The sequence below is a fragment of the Ciconia boyciana genome, chromosome 1 (assembly GCF_034638445.1).
Source record: "Ciconia boyciana chromosome 1, ASM3463844v1, whole genome shotgun sequence".
NCBI classification, from domain to species: domain Eukaryota; kingdom Metazoa; phylum Chordata; class Aves; order Ciconiiformes; family Ciconiidae; genus Ciconia; species Ciconia boyciana.
This window is the reverse complement of record NC_132934.1, coordinates 145,486,739-145,505,481: the sequence shown is the minus strand read 5'-3', so window position 1 is coordinate 145,505,481 and position 18,743 is coordinate 145,486,739. Positions and strand designations below refer to the sequence as shown.

At 38.9% G+C, this 18,743-nt stretch overlaps 1 protein-coding gene across 6 annotated transcripts in view; it reads right to left on the bottom strand.

Annotated features, from left to right (window-relative positions):
• The window catches only part of HERC2 (HECT and RLD domain containing E3 ubiquitin protein ligase 2), a 119,230-nt gene that overhangs the window by 74,879 nt on the left and 25,608 nt on the right, over positions 1-18,743 (bottom strand). For 5 of the 6 annotated variants that reach the window (XR_012040342.1, XM_072849614.1, XM_072849617.1 and 2 more), the window contains 11 exons: positions 9,711-9,930; positions 7,952-8,052; positions 6,999-7,155; positions 6,081-6,191; positions 5,591-5,762; positions 4,820-4,993; positions 4,000-4,188; positions 3,195-3,346; positions 2,193-2,350; positions 1,644-1,757; positions 1-252 (listed from right to left, as the gene is read on the bottom strand). Coding sequence is in view for 5 of the 6 variants with exons in the window: in XM_072849614.1 (XP_072705715.1) it covers positions 1-252; positions 1,644-1,757; positions 2,193-2,350; positions 3,195-3,346; positions 4,000-4,188; positions 4,820-4,993; positions 5,591-5,762; positions 6,081-6,191; positions 6,999-7,155; positions 7,952-8,052; positions 9,711-9,930 (1,800 nt within the window). In the remaining variant the exon portion in view is untranslated. The remainder of the gene's footprint in view (positions 253-1,643; positions 1,758-2,192; positions 2,351-3,194; positions 3,347-3,999; positions 4,189-4,819; positions 4,994-5,590; positions 5,763-6,080; positions 6,192-6,998; positions 7,156-7,951; positions 8,053-9,710; positions 9,931-18,743) is intronic. The other variant, XM_072849616.1, reaches the window with a different exon arrangement.

The following is an 18,743-nucleotide window of genomic DNA, read 5'->3' as shown; positions in this document are numbered from 1 at the left end:
CTTTCAAGCCTTCCAGCAGTTTGGGATATCGAACATGCTCTTCTGTTCCATGCCCAAGTCTCTGATTGTCACCTTTTCCCCAGGTGTAGACCTGGCCATCTTTGGTTAAAGCAATAGAAAACTGACTCCCGCAGCGTACTTTCACAATGTCCAGGTCTTGAAGTTTTTCTATCAACTTGGGAGTCTTGCAACCATCACTCCCACCTCTTCCCAGTTTTCCATAATCTCCATCACCCCAAGACCACACTTGGCCTTTAAATCAAGAGAAAGAAAACAACAAAAAAATATTGCATTGCTTTTTCATGTAATTAAGTTATCTGTTTTGACAAGCAAGTTCTTAAAAATCTGAGATTCTGTAACAAGCACAATTTTCAAATTGTAATTTAAGAATAGCAGTTATGAATTAATTTCTAATTGTTCATGACAATATGAAGGAAGAAAAAGATTTGAAAAGTTTTCATGTTAATAAAACTAAACATAAAAAGTGTAACATAACATACACTGAAAATTCATCAGTGTACAGAAAAAACATATGAAGTTTAGGATTTACTGCAAGTCAAACCTGTAGTATTATCTTTAGTTAAAAACTGCGTTCTTTTATTATAAGGTGTTATTTATAAGAACTTGCAAAATCTTTTTCCACATCAAATGGCCAAATTGTCTGTGAAACCTGTTTTCTTAATTTTCAGCTCTTGTCATTCAACCATTTCAAAAAATGAAATTAAAAGTGCCATTGTCTATCATGTTCTTTTGAAATACACTACTAAACCTAAGCCCTGAGGTAGGAACTTTGAAATAGTTAAGTCATCCTGCATCCGCATTAAATAAAATAGTGGTTCAAGAATGGTAAACCCATGCATGTCCAAAAAGAAAGTCTTGTTTACACTCTGATGGATTTATGTTCCCTATGTGCATAAGCTAGTCTCTAAGGTACTCTGATAAGCAATGGAAGCATGCAAGGAGACCAAGAAGGGGGGGGGGGCGTGGAGATCTGGGTTTCTGTTTCCTGGATGAGCAAATCTTTCAGCTTTTAAATACTACACATCACCATAACCAGCAACATTTTAAAAGAACAACTAGCTTCCAAGAACTATCTGCTTTCTAAGGCATGACTTTGGGGCTTAACCTTACACAGTGAAATTCAGGTTTTGAATCTGTCTCACACTAGGCACCTCGCTCAGGGATGCTGGGAAGCAGAATTCCAATACAGCCTCTCTTTGGCAATTCCCATGGATTAACATAGACAACTCTCCTACTCAAAATTCTGGCTGTTGTGACAACATGAGTTATTTGCACTTATATAATAATGCATAAAATTTAGACACATATGTACATATATGTAATATTTTTGTGCATATTATACATTTATATGGGTATTTTAAATATATATGCCATAAATGGAAATATATATATGCATATTCATAAGGAATATATTGCATATCTATGCATTGAAATATATCTGCATATATTATACGCAAAACGTATAAATTCACATATATATTTCCCCAAAAGGCATTTCAGCTTCAAATTTTTACAAAATTCAAGCCACCAGAATTAAGCATATCTGCAGTATAAATATCTTCAGAATGAAAGGAAGAAAAGGTAAGCTTACTTAAAGTGTTAATTTGTATTTTGCTACTAACCATTTTCAGTAACTGCAAGAGTCTGAGCATCTCCACTCCCACAGGACACATCAATAACTTTGAGTCCTTTCAGCCCCGTGACCAGCATTGGGATGGTCTGATCTTCACTGGAACCTTCAAAACAAAGTAGTTCTGTGAGAAGCCAAACCAAGAAGGCCTAGTAGGTTCTTTTGTTTGGGTTTTTTGTTTGCTTGGGGGGGGGGGGGGGGGGGGCATTGGTTTGGTTTTGTTTTCAGATTTGAGCATCGTGACTAAGCTCCCATATGGTTTCTTAGGTATCTAATACAGATTTAACCCATGAGATAGTCTTTGCTTCACAAGTGAGGGAACAGAGAACAGTGTAGATTTTTATTCTCCATCCAATTGCTTATTTTCACATAACTCAGAGAAATGTAGTGGTTTTGAGATAATCCCTTCCAGAATTATTTCAATTCATGTGAAACCACATATAGTTCTCAAATCAGCTTTAGGTAAGTTGGATGAAAGATCATTTGAGACAGGCACTAAACAATTCTTTGACAAACAACTTTAAGATATCAAGTAACATACCATGACCAAGCCTGCCATAGTTTCCTCGTCCCCAAGTATATAGCTCTCCTTCAGCAGTAATGGCTGCACTATAGGTGCTTCCACATGCAATATGAACAACATGTTTCCCAGCTTGCTTTCCAGATAAAGCAGATATCATCTTCGGTTCCTCCAGAGGGCTATTTAAAGAGAAGGTGACATATTTCACAAAAGGTGATCTGATGAGTAGATAATAAAAGGCGTGATACACTTGTTAGAAAACAATTCCTGCAATTCTACCTGCAAACCTGCAAACTAGTCTGAAGTATCAAGATATAAATAGAGCTATAAGCCAAAAATGAAGTTCAGATTGTTCAACAACATACAAACCACTGAAGGAATGACTGACAACTATGATTTCTATTTCCAATTAAAGTAATGCAGTGTTTTTAAAATATATTTGTCTACTATAAAAAAATATTATCTTTAATTACTATATCTGAACAATTAATTTCATGACACTGCTAACCCTTGTGTAGTAAACTCCCTTGTTTTATAGGAAATTCAGCACTGAGGGAAGACACTTAAAACCTCTAAATATTGATGTATACCCCCCCCTAAAGAATACCCCTGTAGAAGACTGCTGCTACACAAAAGCAGGACAGCAATGTTATTGTTTAACACAGGAGAAAAAAGGAATGATATATGCAACATGACTGCATAGGAAATGATGACCCCGCTCCAACATTTGAGTCAATGTTTCTAGAGAAAATGCATTGTGGATTCATAAAACCATGAATAAAAGGCCTAATAACAGTGCAACCACTACTACACCCTCTATCTTACAAGTATTTTAGCAAGTAGCATTAATACAGAACTGGGACTATTACAGGCAGAGAAAACATGCAGGGAGAATGTAATTTCTGTTCAATAACAGAGACGAATGTCAAATGCTGAATGGGCTTATTTACACACAACTGAATACTTCTTACTACGAATTCAGAACACTGACTAATAAGTGTTATGATTATTTTTATTACATACACTGTATCCCCATGGCCTAGTCTTCCACCATCTCCACAACCCCAAGAGAAAACTTCACCATTTGCTGACAAAGCAAGATAATGATGACCATCTGAATGCGCTGCTATCTTCACAATATTTCTGGAAGCTAGACTCTGCACCAGCTGTGGTCCCTGTGAACCAAACAAAAGCAATACACTTACAAAAACTGTTTCTATTTTTCATCACTTGCCCATATACATAACTAGGTACAGTTTTCCTAAGGCTTTACCAAAACTGTGCACTCAAATTAATGAAGCGAAGGCATAAAGAAAATAAGATCAACTCTACTATTCAAGTCTGACAAAAACAATGCTTTGAAGTTATTTTGTTCCCATCCTCATAAGGCCTTCAGTGTATATGAAAGTGGTGTTTATCTTAATCTTACAGGCAATCTTAGTGACGAATCGTTCTGTTACAGTATAGTTTTGTCTGAGAAACTGCACAGTTTGGGCACAGTGTTACATCACTGAAGTAAAATCCATTTCATATCTGCAATTTCTACAGCTGTTACCAAGGCCAGCATACCAATGAAAGCAACTATCATTGTATTCGTGACTTCTAGCCTGATAGAAATTACAGAAACCAGATGCATTTCATCAAATCAGTACAAGAGATCAAAACCACTTCTGAAAGTTCAAAAACACCACCACAGAAGCTCACAAAAATCAGCATGTCTCCATCTACTCTTCCAAGATACAGTGGAGCAGAGTTAAAGGAGCAGAGTTATGCTATGAAGTAATACAGAAGAGAACACATTTTTTAAAACATGTAAAAAAACTCTCACCAGAGTATCACTGTTGTACGCTTGTGTATAAACTCGTCCATTCCTAGATAATATTAGAAAACGTTTCTCTGCACAGGCAACCTGCACAACGCCAAGATTGGCAAGTCCTTCACACTGAATTGGACCACTCACATTAGCATAATATTTCCAACCTATTAAACCCCAAGCAATGACCTCTTGCAGGGATCCCTAGAAAATAAGAAATTCTGTAAGTACGTACTGATTTTGAAATACACAACTCAATAAAATGCATAGAGCAGATTATTTTTTAAGCCTTTGTATGCCAAATATACTCAAAGCTGTGACAGTCATTACAGCCAGTAGTCAGTAAAGCTTACATATTAGAAGATACCAAAAATAAAGATTTGCATGCATCATATTCAGTTTAGTCTGGTACTGAATAAGCTACAAATATCTACACTAAGTGTTCAGAGCTTTTTCAAGTTGTGGCGTTTAACATTTACTTTTTCCTTTCTTTTTTTTTTTTTTAATAAGTCAGACCCCCAACATTTATAAAGTCTGGTCTTGAGCATTTACTCTGATAAACACAGGGAACAGCTCAAAATATGGCAGAATTAGCCATAGCGCTGTGATAAGAAAGAATGGTTCACAAACCATAGAATTGTACTCCAAGGCTGACTGAAAGAGCACTGATGTAATAAAAGATACCCAAGTAAGACAAATTTAGGCAACTCAACATTACCTTGTGAAAATCAAAAGGAACTTGGAAGAATCTTAGGAGTTGTTTTCCTTCCAAAGTGAAAATCAGTAATGCTTTTAGGAAAAATATCTTACTAAATTTGATGTTGCAAACAGTTACCTTATGAGATGTAGGAGAGCTACACTGTGGAGGCATACATGGGGTGGCTAGACGATCTAAATGGGCCATGATCACTACAGCTGTTTGTCTCAGATCAATTGCTAGTTCATTGTCCTGTGGTAAAGTCAGATACCTTAAAAAACTTTCATTTGGACTCAGAGGGTAAGTCAGGAGCTAGAAAAGAAAAAAGAGCAGTCAGAAGAATATTCGAGGTATTTCTATGCCACTAGGCATACAGATACACAACATATTTTAGACATGCTGAGTATCTGCACAAGTTTAAGAGAAACTGAATTAGCTCTGCACATCCTTTTTCTTACAGTAGAGGAAAATTCTAAAACACACATGTTGAGAAAATATAGTCAGGTTGTGAACATAATAGAAAGTTACAAGCATAATAAAACTGATTTACTATGTTTTATCAACCTCATAATATTCACTAAGAGTCATAGTTCAATTAACTTCAAACACAACTAAATAAAAACCACCCAAATATGCAGAAAAGTTAACTGGCCACATCTTTAAGTTAATTATCACAAAAGCATTAACTCTGAAACACAATGCTTACCTCTTACCACACTATGACATTCCTCCTCCTACCTCAAGAAACTCAAATGTACGCATGAAAACCAAACAACAGTGGTGTATTTACAGCTTACATGGAAAACACTACTGTCAATTTTGTTTGGCTAATTTTATAATTATTCTAGCCAGCCAAATGAAATCTGATACCAACATAATGCCCCTTTCAAATAATCCAAGGGCAAGTACCTGAATCTCTTCCTCAGTATTGGGCACGTCTTTATTACATATTATACTTTGAAATCTCTGTAGCAAAGGTAGAAGGGGTGCACTTGTTCCCTGTGCAGATCGTTCATTATCTGTTTCCCTCGTTCCATTATCCCAAAGTTGAAGCAACAACATAACTGCAGACAACATTTGGCTGAAAGAGGAAGTGTACATCTTCTATTAATAAGCATTCCAAAAACATTATTTTAGGTTATCCATACAATTCACTTTCTACTTTTTGAAGTTTAGCAATATCAGATGTCATGGCTTTCCATTTTTAAACAGATTATCAAAATATCAAAAATGGATTTTGCATAAGATCTTGATCGCCACTGCATTACAGAAAAGGTTCATGTGCTTTGAACCACAATTATTACATTAAACCCAAACCCATGAAAACTGAAGACAGGCACTGCTTGGGCCATTCCAACAGACAGTGATTGTTAAAAATCAGAATGCTCGTGCTTCTCACCTTAGCGTACCCCTCTGCACTGCCAGTTCTAGCAATATGGCAAGTGCCAAGTGCTGGTCTTGTAATGGAATGTTTCCCGGCCCTTTGGTACTGGGAGCTCCATGCACATCTCTAAAAGTCAAACAATATATATTAACTAAGTAGTAATCGAAAACAATACATATTTGCTTACCAAAGCATCTACAACACACCAAGAACCACTAAACTTACAGAAAAGTATGAAATTGGTGATGAAAGCAGCTGAGAAGAAAAGCCGACACACTGCACACAAGATCAATTTTTAGAGTGGCAGCTAGGCTTTAAAATTGCCCCAAGCTTCACTATCTACCCTACAGCTCCATTAAATATGCTAAGAACATGAAAAACATTTTTCACAGGTGAAGTTCAAATATTCTTTATGATATTCACTATAAGGATGTAGTTCCAGAATTCAAAAGACAATTAATTTCTGGCAACTATTGTAAAAGGGTAACTTTAAGCCTCCTTAAATAACAGCGAAAAGCAGGGGAGTGCTCTAAGTCCAATATGAGTGTATTTTCCCTTACAGACATGGAAGTCTGCATTATTTTACTATACTAGAAAGGCACAATTAAGTGTACACGTATATTGCATTACCAAAGCACTCTTCATGTGGATACAGTTTACATTAGCGAAACGCTATTTTTCAGGTAAGTCTACATACAGTGATTCAGAATACTCAAATTCAGATTTTTTTTCTTAAACAGTTACAGGATTTATATTTAAAGAGCATCATTTCAACAGTTCATGTATTTTTTGCTTGCTTGTATAACAACTGTAGAAAAGGAAAGCAATCTTTTTAATTTTCCATAAACTATTATGTTTATACCATCAGTTGCTAAGAGATGCAAGTTTGCCATTTATCAGCTACTTCAGCAATGCTCAGAAAAAGAAACTTACCCAGTCACAACAGACCTTAGGAATTTAGTAGCTCTTTCCACCACTTCCAGCCATACAGAAGATACAGTCCCTTCATCAAAAAGGGACGCTTCTGGTAGAGCTCGTAGTGCATCAAGTGATTCCTGTAACAATTCACTGCACAGGTCTGCATCTTCACCTAAGGAAAACAGTAATGCTAGTTACACTCCCATCTTTACAGAAGTTATACAAATTTTTGCATGCAATGTTTTGTGGATTTTATTTTTTAACCTCGAGCTCACAAGTTACTTAATAGTATGTACAAAGTTCTCAATTTTCACATGAACATTTTGACTGCAAGACTTCTGAAGAACTATCCGCTTCACAAAAAATACATTCAGAAAGGTGACAACTCTTAAACTAGCTCGTCCCACTATGCATCCGCTGAGGAAATCAGAAGAAGAACTAAGACTGGCTGGACAAAGAGCGAGCCAAACAGCTGCCATCTGAACAAGCAGCACAGACTGAGACAAACAGGTAGGTTAAGGTGGCACAGATGACAATTCTGCCAACCTCTGCTATTTGACAACCTCTGACAAGTACACAAACTAAACACAAGTTTCACACTACTGCTCCAAACTCCTTTTCTAAGCTGCTACTATCGTGTAGTAATACAGTGGATCAACCCTGTCTGAAGAATAAATCTAACTTTTCAGAAACCTGGCATTAAAAATACATTCTCTTCATGAAATCCCAATTTGCCTTCCTAAACATAAAAGTATCCCAGCACAACACAGCATTGGTACCGGCTGGGATGGCTTCGATCAGCAACAGTATCGTGGGGCATAATACCACATAAACATAAAACACAATTATGCAAATCTAACATTTATAAATGTACAGTTCTATGCAAATATTTAATACACACACATGCTTTAATGAATCATCTGTCTTCTAATGAAAAATATATGCAACGTACTACAGAGTAGACTTACCTGACCTCCACGCTCTACGAAGGAACGCAAATGCAAATGAAAGTGCTGCTCGGGATCCGACTCGTGCAAGTCCTTCTACACCTTTGCCTACAGGTCTTGGGCTAAATAAAGTTACATATGCATTGTCTCGATATAATTTATATTATAGTAATATTTATTTATATTAGTAATTATTTGTATAATTTGTATATTTGACAAATTCATGACTTAGGTATAGATGACAATTTCATAATTATATATGCATGCATATATAATTACACAATTTTTATTTGTAAAGAATTGTAATTGTCTCTTGAGAATGAAGGTGATCAACATCAAAATGTCAACAACCAAAATTCAACTTCAGCTGCTTCAAAGAACAACCAATTCAACCCCCAACATCAAAAAGCTTCACAGAGAAAAAAATAAACTAGACTAGCATAACTGACTGCCATCAGAAAGGTGCCTATAGTTACTCAGAGTGAAATTATGATGGTATATTCAAAATGCACAGACATTAAGATACTTCATGTACTCATTATTTACTCTGGAAGTTTATACTTGTATTTAATTTGGACTGCATAAACTACGTTTATAGGCTATTTTTCTTTAATGAATCTTCAATTACTGATAATTAATTCCATCAATTTTGTCATTTCTTATCTTTCCATTCAAATGCCAATGTTACAAATCTCTCTGTGCAGCTTCTGTATTGGTGTGTGTAAGGAAGAGAGATAGCTTGAACTTTTGTTAATACCCACTGGACTTGCATACATTTCTATTAACTTTTCTTTTTATGCAAACAATCACATTAATTTAAGTAAGCTTTCCTTTTTACTTAATGACAGGAGATTCCCTACTGCTTCCTCTCAGAAAGATACCAACAATTCTGTTTTCTTTTTAATCTCACATCAGCAGAAAGTGAACTGCTTAGGACTTTTTCAAGAGAGAAAAATTTAAAGTGGCATTTTTAGCAGTCTGGTAACTTAAATATACCAGTGCTCTTTTTAATCAGAACTGGAAAAAAAAATTTTCAGAGAACAGACTATTCAGAGAAAGACATCACTGTCAGAACTCCAATCCCATAATAACTAGTCATGATACCTACTTACTGTCTCCTTTCATTTTTGAAGCTAGAGGCAATCTAACATAAAAACTTCCCAGTTGAATTACTTGTTCTGTCAGACAGCAACCTTGTTCAGCTACTGAATAGCTTCCTTTACGCCCCATCTTTAATGCCTCATTTTCTATTTTTAGGTCAATTCAGTTAGTTCTCTGGAAACAGTTTCATATAAAATGTACTATTACAGCATTTCTCACCCAAGCTAAGGAAAACTACCTTCAACTCTCATGTATTTGTATTGTTAAATTTGTTATGTGCCTTAACCGAGCATATATTGACCAAAAAATATATTAATGTTATTAGAACTATGTAACCTCCATCAGCATCATTTCTGAAATAGGTTTCTCCATACCTTCTAGCCGAGTAGAACAAAAGGAATACCTCAATAAAAGTATACTTACAGCTCAAAGAATATCTACAGCAATGTATTACAATAAAAACCCACCAGTATGAACAGACACTATAAGCAAGCATCAGCCAAGGAGGAAAACTGCATGGCAAATAACACCACGTAAAACCATCTTAAGAAATAATAAGAGTTTCTTTACTGCTAATGTTTCACGAGGAGGAAGAAATCACATTAAGCTCTCACCCACATGTTGATAACCTTTCGATGACTTTCCTCATGTATTAACTTGTTTATGCATGTGTCATTACCTTTTCTTATCCACAGCAGGCAGAGGAATACTACTGCTTTTCCACTTAACTTTGACATTCTCCTGAAGAACTGTTCTGTTCAATGCAATGAAATATCGTTCCAGGATAACTAGCCTCTGCTTTAGCCTCATAGCTGAAAGAGCTGTTGTAGCAGTTTGTGTGGCCAGACTTTGCTGTTCCTTCACTAGTACATGAAGACACTCCTTCAATTCATTCACGTCTGAGAATTGGAGAAAGATATCATTTTATGGGTATTCATCTTTGTTATATACAGTATCAAGAAAAATCAAGACAAAATGGTAACTGTGAACTGACAATAAGTCTGAAGCTCAAAACCCAGTGAAACGCCCTTCTTCCATCTTTAAGGTGCACGTTCCTAATCCACAGTATTACATAATCACAATCATACTTAACAAGTGTTTAGACAAAGGTTAACATCAAAACTGGTTTTGTGTGAACACATCTTTAACCTTTTTATTTCATGCCTGAAGTTAAAACATCATAGGAAATATTTATGCATTTCAAAAAAACAAGTTAGCAAATTCTTATCATCAGACATCAGGGTCAGACTTCTCTTAAGCACAGGTATCAACCTTGCAAGTTCCCACAAGGATATGCTTTCATTTTGCACAGATACACATTATCTGAAGTTTCTCAGAAGTTATAAAACTACTCTCAGAAGCTCTACGATCACTGCCAAGAGCTGCTAACCTTCTGAAAGAAATAATGTCAGAAATTTAAGATGCCTGCAAGTACTATTAGCAAATAAAAGATCTGTATTATGTATCAACACTAGAGAATTAATTCTTCAATAACCAGAAAAAGCAGTCAACAGCCCAAAGTGCCAGTAATCTAATAACAGATGGTAACAAGTACCGTGTCAATAACAAAAAAAAAAAAATCAACACTTTAAAATAAAAATTTAGAAATTGTGTAATTTTACATTCACCGTAGCTTTAATTACTAGGACAAACATCAACAAAGCGTGTTCTTAGAAGGGTTCTTTCCTGTCCTTTTATTACCAGCCTGATCACTGGGCCACCCCACTCTGCTTTGCACTGAATTACTGTACTCCTCCTTAAGCCAACCACATTTGTTGCCTGGCTGCTACACAGAAGTACCTTTGTTTTAACTGGCACCTGACTAAGGGGTATGAAAAAAAACATGTGTGCATATATGTAACAGTGTTTCTGAGAAGATGGACACAACCTTAAAAAAAAAAAAAAGAAGAAAGAACACAAAACCAAAAAAACCCAAACAAACAAAAAAACAAAAACACCCCCACAAAACCAACACATTTTTTGTTTTGTCTCCAAGCTACAGAAATTTAGACACTCTTATTGTAGTCTCCAGAGTTGAAAATTGTATCCAATGAGGCATAAGTTTTTTTGCAACTGTAAGTGTATAAAGTATTTCAAAGTTTTGTCCCCACTCTGCAACCCATCTTTGTGTACACAGCAGAGAATTCAAGTGGCCTTCTCTGCCACTGGATCGCATTGCACAGTCACTTATGGTTTGTTGTCAGCCATCGCCCTAGCCTGTTTTCAACATTGCTACTCACATTCCACCATTTCATCTGTTAGATTCCTTTCCCTGAGGCAATTTACATCTTTCCACCTGACTATAAGAAACTACTTATTTCTTCAATGAGTAAGAATAGATTAAAAAGTGTTCCTTGCAGCCTAGACCTTAAAAAAAAAAAGACAAAAGCAATAGCACCTATTACACACATTCATACCTTAACTCAAACAACGAGAAATATGGCAAAAAAGCCACACTGTCCTTAATATTAGCCCTACAAAATTCCCCAAAGAACTCTATAGCACAGTCAAAGCCGATGCCTGCCAAAGGCATGTTTGATTTCTTTGGCTTGGCTTTTATAATGTCCCCTAACACTATGGCCATAGAGAATCATAGCATCGTTTAGGTTGGAAAAGACCCTTAAGATCATCGAGTCCAACCGTTAACCCAACACTGCCAAGTCCACCACTAAACCATGTCCCTAAGCGCCACATCTACACCTCTTTTAAATACCTCCAGGGATGGTGACTCAACCACTTCCCTGGGCAGCCTGTTCCAATGCTTGACAACCCTTTCGCTGAAGAAATTTTTCCTAATATCCAATCTAAACCTCCCCTGGCACAACTTGAGGCCATTTCCTCTTGTTCTATTGCTTGTTACTTGGGAGAAGAGACAGAGACCCACCTCCCTACAACCTCTTTTCAGGTAGTTGTAGAGAGTGATAAGGTCTCCCCTCAGCCACCTCTCCTCTAGGATAAACAACCCCAGTTCCCTCAGCCACTCCTCATAAGACTTGTGCTCCAGACCCTTCACCAGCTTCGCTGCCCTTCTCTGGACATGCTCCAGCACCTCCATGTCTCTCTTGTAGTGAGAGGCCCAAAACTGAACACAATATTCGAGGTGCAGCCTCACCAGTGCCGAGTACAGGGGCACGATCACTGCCCTAGTCCTGCTGGCCACACTATTGCTGATACAAGCCAGGATGCCATTGGCCTTCTTGGCCACCTGGGCACACTGCTGGCTCATATTCAGGCGGCTGTCAACCAACACCCCCAGGTCCTTTTCCACCAGGCAGCTTTCCAGCCACTCTTCCCCAAGCCTGTAGCGTTGCATGGGGCTGTTGTGAGGACCTGGCACTTGGCCTTGTTGAACCTCATACAGGTGCCCTCAGCCCATCAATTCAGCCTGTCCAGGTCCCTCTGCAGAGCCTTCCTACCCTCCAGCAGATCAACACTCCCACCCAACTTGGTGTCATCTGCAAACTTACTGAGGGTGCACTCGATCCCCTCCTCCAGATCATTGATAAAGATATTAAACAGAACTGGTCCCAACACAGAGCCCTAGGGAACACCACTTGTGACCGGCCATCAACTGGAGTAAACTCCATTCACAACTCTTTGGGCCCTGCCAGCCAGCCAGTTCTTTACCCAGCAAAGAGTACACCAGTCCAAGCCATGAGCAGCCAGTTTCTCCAGGAGAATGCTGCGGGAAACAATGTCAAAGGCTTTACTAAAGTCCAGGTAGACAACATCCACAGCCTTTCCCTCATCCACTAAGTGGGTCACCTTGTCATGGAAGGAGATCAGGTTGGTCAAGCAGGACCTGTCTTTCCTGAACCCATGCTGGCTGGGCTTGAACCCTTGGTTATTCTCTACATGCCGTGTGATAGCACTCAGGTTGATCTGCTCCATAACCTTCCCCAGCACTGAGTTCAGACTGACAGGCCTGTATTTCCCCAGATCCTCCTTCTGGCCCTTCTTGTAGATGGGCATCACACTGGCTAACTTCCAGTTGACTCAGACCTCCCCGGTTCGCCAGGACTGCTGATAAAGGATTGAAAGTGCTTGGTGAGCACTTCTGCCAGCTCCCTCAGTACTCTTGGGTGGATCCCATCCTGCCCCATAGACTTGTGTGTGTCTAAGTGGTGTAGCAGGTTGCTAACCATTCCCCCTTGGATTATGGGGGCTTCATTCTGCTCCCTGTCCCTGTCTTCCAGCTCAGGGGGCTGGGTACCTGGAGAACAACTGGTCTTACTATTAAAGACTGAGGCAAAGACGACATTAAGTACCTCAGCCTCTTCCTCATCCTTTGTCACTATGTTTCCCCCTACACCCAATAAAGGATGGAGATTCTCCTTAGCCCTCCTTTTGTTGCTAATGAATTTATAGAAATACTTTTTAATTTTCTTTTACGGGAGTAGCCAGGTTAAGTTCTAGTTGGGCTTTGGCCATTCTAATTTTCTCTCTGCATAACCTCACAACATCTTTGTAGTCCTCCTGAGTTGCCTGCCCCTTCTTCCAAAGGTCATAAACTCTCCTTTTATTCCTGAGTTTCAGCCAAAAGCTCTCTGTTCAGCCAAGCCAGTCTTCTTCCCCGCTGGCTCATCTTTCAGCACATGGGGACAGCCTGCTCATGCACCTTTAAGATTTCCTTCTTGAAGAATGTACAGCCTTCCTGGACTACTTTGACCTTAGGACTGCCTTCCAAGGGACTCTGTCAACCAGGCTCCTAAACAGGCCAAAGTCTGCCCTTCAGAAGTCCAAGGTAGTCATTCCGCTGACCCCCCTCCTTACTTCTCCAAGAATCGAAAACTCTATCATTTCATGATCACTATGCCCAAGACAGCCTCCAACCATCACATCACCCACAAGTCCTTCTCTGTTCACAAACAACAGGTCCAGCGGGGCGCATTCCCTCGTTGGCTCACTCACCAGCTCTGTCAGGAAGTTATCTTCCACACACTCCAGGAACCTCCCAGCCTGTTTCCTCTCTGCTGTAATGTATTTCCAGCAGACAGCTGGTAAGTTGAAGTCCCCCACGAGAACAAGGGCTAGCGATTGTGAGACTTCTCCCAGCTGCTTATAGAATATTTCGTCTACCTCTTCATCCTGGTTGGGTGGTCTGTAACAGACTCCCACCACAATATCTGCCTTCTTGACCTTCCCCCTGATTCTTACCCATAAACACTCAACCCTATCATCACCATCATTACGGTCTAGACAATCAAAACACTTCCTAACGTACAAGGCTACCCCATCATCTCTCCTTCCTTGCCTATCCCTTCTGGAGACTTTATAGCCATCCATTGCAGCACTCCAACTGTGCGAGTTATCCCAGCATGTTTCCGTGATGGCAACTATATCATAGTTTTCCTGCTGCACCATGGCTTGCAGCTCCTCTTGCCCATGGCCCATGCTGCGTGCACTGGTGTAGATGCACTTCAGTTGGGCTATTGATCCCACCACCTTTTTGGGGGGAAAAGTCCTAATTCCTACGTGACCATTCTCAGGCACTTCTGTGGTTTCTAACACATCCATAACCCTTGTGTCTTTGCTGCTGCATGGGTCTCCATCCCCTACCTCCACTGAGACGGTAGACTGAAGGACCTCGCTATCACACCGTCCCTCAAACACTGGCGTGCCGCCCCCAGGCTTATCTCTAGTTTTATCCGTTTCCCCCTTCAAATCTCATTTAAAGCTCTTTCAATGAGCCCTGCTAACTCTTGTGCAAAGATCCTTTTCCCCCTTTGAGGCAGATGTACCTCGTCTGTCGCCAGCAGGCCTGGTGTCATGTAGACTGACCCACCCACGATCAAAAAACCCAAAATCCTGCTGGTGACACCAGGCTCAGAGCCAAGTATTGATCTGCTGGCTTAGAGAGGCCGTGGCTTTTTGCTGGGTGGATACCATTGCTCCCTGGTCAAGCCGGCAGAGCTTCAGCGCCCTTCCTGCACGTCCTTCCGCACAAACTGCTGCGCCACACCCTTGTCGATGTGCCATGCCCTGTTTGTTTGCTCGCCCTGTTGGCGGCGCTCCTGGTCACTAGCGCTCCCTGAGGGCTTCTTTTATGCGTGGAGGGAGCTTGGCCACCATTGCTCCTGGCCGCGCCCCGATCTCGTCAGCCACTGTCGCGCAAGCCACAGGGTCCTGGCAGCTCCCTTGGCTCCCCTGGTTCGGGAGACCCCCCTGTGCACTGCACTGGAGCGCTCTGCTAAGGATCCTGCCAACACTGGAGCTGCTCGCCTCAGCTTCGACTATAGAACTTTACTTGGAAGGTTTAATGTATGACTGTATCAGTACCCAGTCTGAAGCTCCAGTAATGCTCCAGGTTGATAATATAATGATGATAATTTAAAAATAAAATTTTATTTAATTAAATACCACAATTTTGAGGGAAAAATCTCAGTTGTCAAGTGTCAGCATTACTCGGAACACCAAAGTAAAAACTTCTACAAAATATAAATTACATGTTGTGAGGCTGCTGCTGTTATCTTAGGTGTGCCTTTACCTTTATTTTGTAAGCAAAAATACAAAAAAATATCTTGCAGGAAGTGGCTTCTGCACTTCAGAGTATCATAGCAGAACATGGTCAATACCAACATGTCAGTTTCATGATCCCTCTAAACAAATAGATAAAAGAGATAAAATAGATAGAAGAGATAAAAATCAGGGTTTTTTTCCTCCCTTCCTGAACACTAAAGTCCTATCAACCTCTAAATACCACCAGGATACAACAATAAAGTAAGAAATGACCATACTCTCCGCTTCACAAAGAGGCTTTTCCTAACATTGTTCTTTTTGGCAACTGATTTCATTCCGCAGATTCATTCCCCACATTATGGTCTCATGCATCTATAGGAAAAGTAAAGAAATAGTCAATGAAGAAAAAACGAGGCACTTTATGTTTGGGAAGAGACAGTCTATGTTCAGTGCTGCAGAAATCAAGCACTAGGTGCCAGACTCAGCAAAGTCTATAAAGTAATAGAGAGCTACAGAGTTCATCATTCCTTCCTGGCTGGCGAGTTATCTAAATGTGGACACACTCTACAATTATTTCTGAGAGTTGAAGAACTAGATGAAAAAGCCTTTCATTTCAAAATGACACACTCATTAAACACGTCATGGGGACTGCTGGAAAGAAACACTTAGGACAGGCAGAGACCACCTACAATCCTCCAGCAATTACTTTAGGAGGAAGTTTCCCTAAAAGTCTACAGCTGCGTACCTTTCAAACCACTTTCAATCAACCACAGTACTGCTGTTATCAGCATCCCAGCCATTCTGATGTAACAGGTGACACGAACTACTGTATGAACTCTGAATGCATAGAAAACAGAACCCTACGGAAGCACATACAACGTATGCACAACAAGTGGTACCAGTTTTAAAGCTGGCCATTGTATACACACACGATATTGTGTCTGTGCAGAAAAAAAAATAGTTTCATAGCAGCACCTACGAAATTAATTCTTAATGGTTCAGCAATACATACTGAGGGTAACCTGTAAGACCTCAACATCCTACTCAATGATCTGATAGGACAGCTGGCTCATTTGACAAAAAACCCCATTATTGTAGGTTTTAAATACCTCAAAGGTTCAATTCTGTTTTAATACAAAACCAGTCCATAGTTCCACGGACTGTGCAATGTTTCACAAAACAAAACCTCACAATAGCACTTTCTAAAGTAAGGGATTTTAAAAGCAAGTTACTTTGTTTTCCTGTCAATGAAGCCAACAAACAAAACACAGTCAAATTAAGACAATACAAAGGCTAGAAAAGGAATCAACTAAAGTTCTGTCTTCACTTTTTATGAAGAAAAAGGGCTGGAAAGAAATCAATTTTCAAGTGATTAGCCCTAAAAAAATCACAAAGTCTTTATATTCAGAAACTAGTAATATGAAGAACTCTTCAGTTACAATATACTATTTTCAAATACTTAAACATTGCATGGAAAAATATGTTTTTCTAATGGAAAATATGATTTAGCCTTACCAAGATTCAAACCACATAAAAATAACCTGCATGAAGCATAAACTTAAGTTTACTGAATTCAGTTGTAATAAAATTATTCTTTCCCCTTCTCGCCTTGCCTTCACAATCTCAAATAGCTACAATTTTAGGTAGGTTTTCTACCAAAATTAAATAATTCCACTCTTAAATATTTTATACATACTTCTTTAGTATTTCAAGAATGCAAAAGAAAGTTCATATGCAAAGTGTAGTAAAGGCTGGAACAGGTTATAGTAGTCCTATAACTCAGACATCTCAAAATTGAACTGTCTTGTTTTAATAAAAGTAACACTATTTTTAAGTGAGATATATCTATACACTGCCTTTATATATACACTTTAAATCTTCTCTTATTCTATAACTAAATTTGTCTTTACAAAAATTCAGTTCATCTTTAGAAAGATTTAAATATATCTGAGAATCAACCCAGTGAAATTGATTTCAATATACCCTCAAGTCTGAGCACCACTTATTACCGATGAACTAAATAGACTAATGAGAGAATAGCTTATTAATAGTAACGATTCAAATTTCATCTGAGAAGGTTACAGGGAACTCTTTAAACAAAACTGTTCATATGCCACTACACCTGCCCTTGATGCTAACCATCCCTTGCAATGCTTTGCTTTGTCACTTTATGAAGGGTGGAGACACGTTATTTACCTAGACCGTACCTACAATGTAAGAGTTGAAGTCATACCATGCAAGTTTAAATTCTCAAACTACCATTAGCAGAATACTTCTTAACTGACAACTACAGTCAGATATGTTTCTGGCTTCAGTAGAGATACGTAAGGGTTGTTAAAATTTATCACATCTCTCCCTCCCTTCAGCAACTAACATAACTACATGTCTTCGCTTCTTAATTCCTCCTGCCAGAAGTTCTCTGCATTAGGAGGAAAAATACCATTAGCGTTTAATCCAGATCATTTGACAGAACAGAGTTAAGAAGTGACACATTATTTAGGTATGCCAGCAAAACTGGGGGGAGGGCAAAACAAGCAGCTGAAGACAGTAGCTTCTTAAACCATCTCAGTCACAGCCAGAACACTAACCTGACATGAGTCTAAGACAGGTAGCCTGTCCAAAGGCATGTTTGCTCCTGTTTTAGCAGCTCAAAAAAAAATCTAACATCCTAAATCGTTTCTTAACATTTATTTCATTAGCTCTTGTAGGGAACACCATAGGCTTCTAACTGGTAAATTAAGGACTTTAAAAATGCCAATATCAAGCTGAAAAGTTTCAAGGACTTTGGTTGAGTCACAAGCTTTAGTAAAGGCAAATATAGATGTTACGGTATGGAGAGATTTCAGACCTAAAAACTCAAAACACATCTCAAACAGAATTTGGCAAGAATCTACTGTTATAATGAGCACACATTCCTGTCAGCAGCAGAACTAATGTGCTCTAATTTCCTAGAGATTTTCAAATTTTGTCTCCTCTTTCCCCTTTCCACTACATGGTATTTCCACCGGACAAAGAGCAGAGAGAGGATACAGAGTTGGCTTGGCTTAACAGGCATCTAGTGGCACTGCAAGCCATCGCCACAGAATGAGTGGATTCAAAAGTCAGAGGGAAAGACAAAAATGCAATCACATACACATAATTTCCTTCAGAAACAAAGCTAAATATGCTCCCAAAATGATTTTATACCAACAAAGAATATAATTCCTAAAGGGCATTTAGCTTTTAGCTTCCTTCTGTCTGCTCCCCCCTAGTC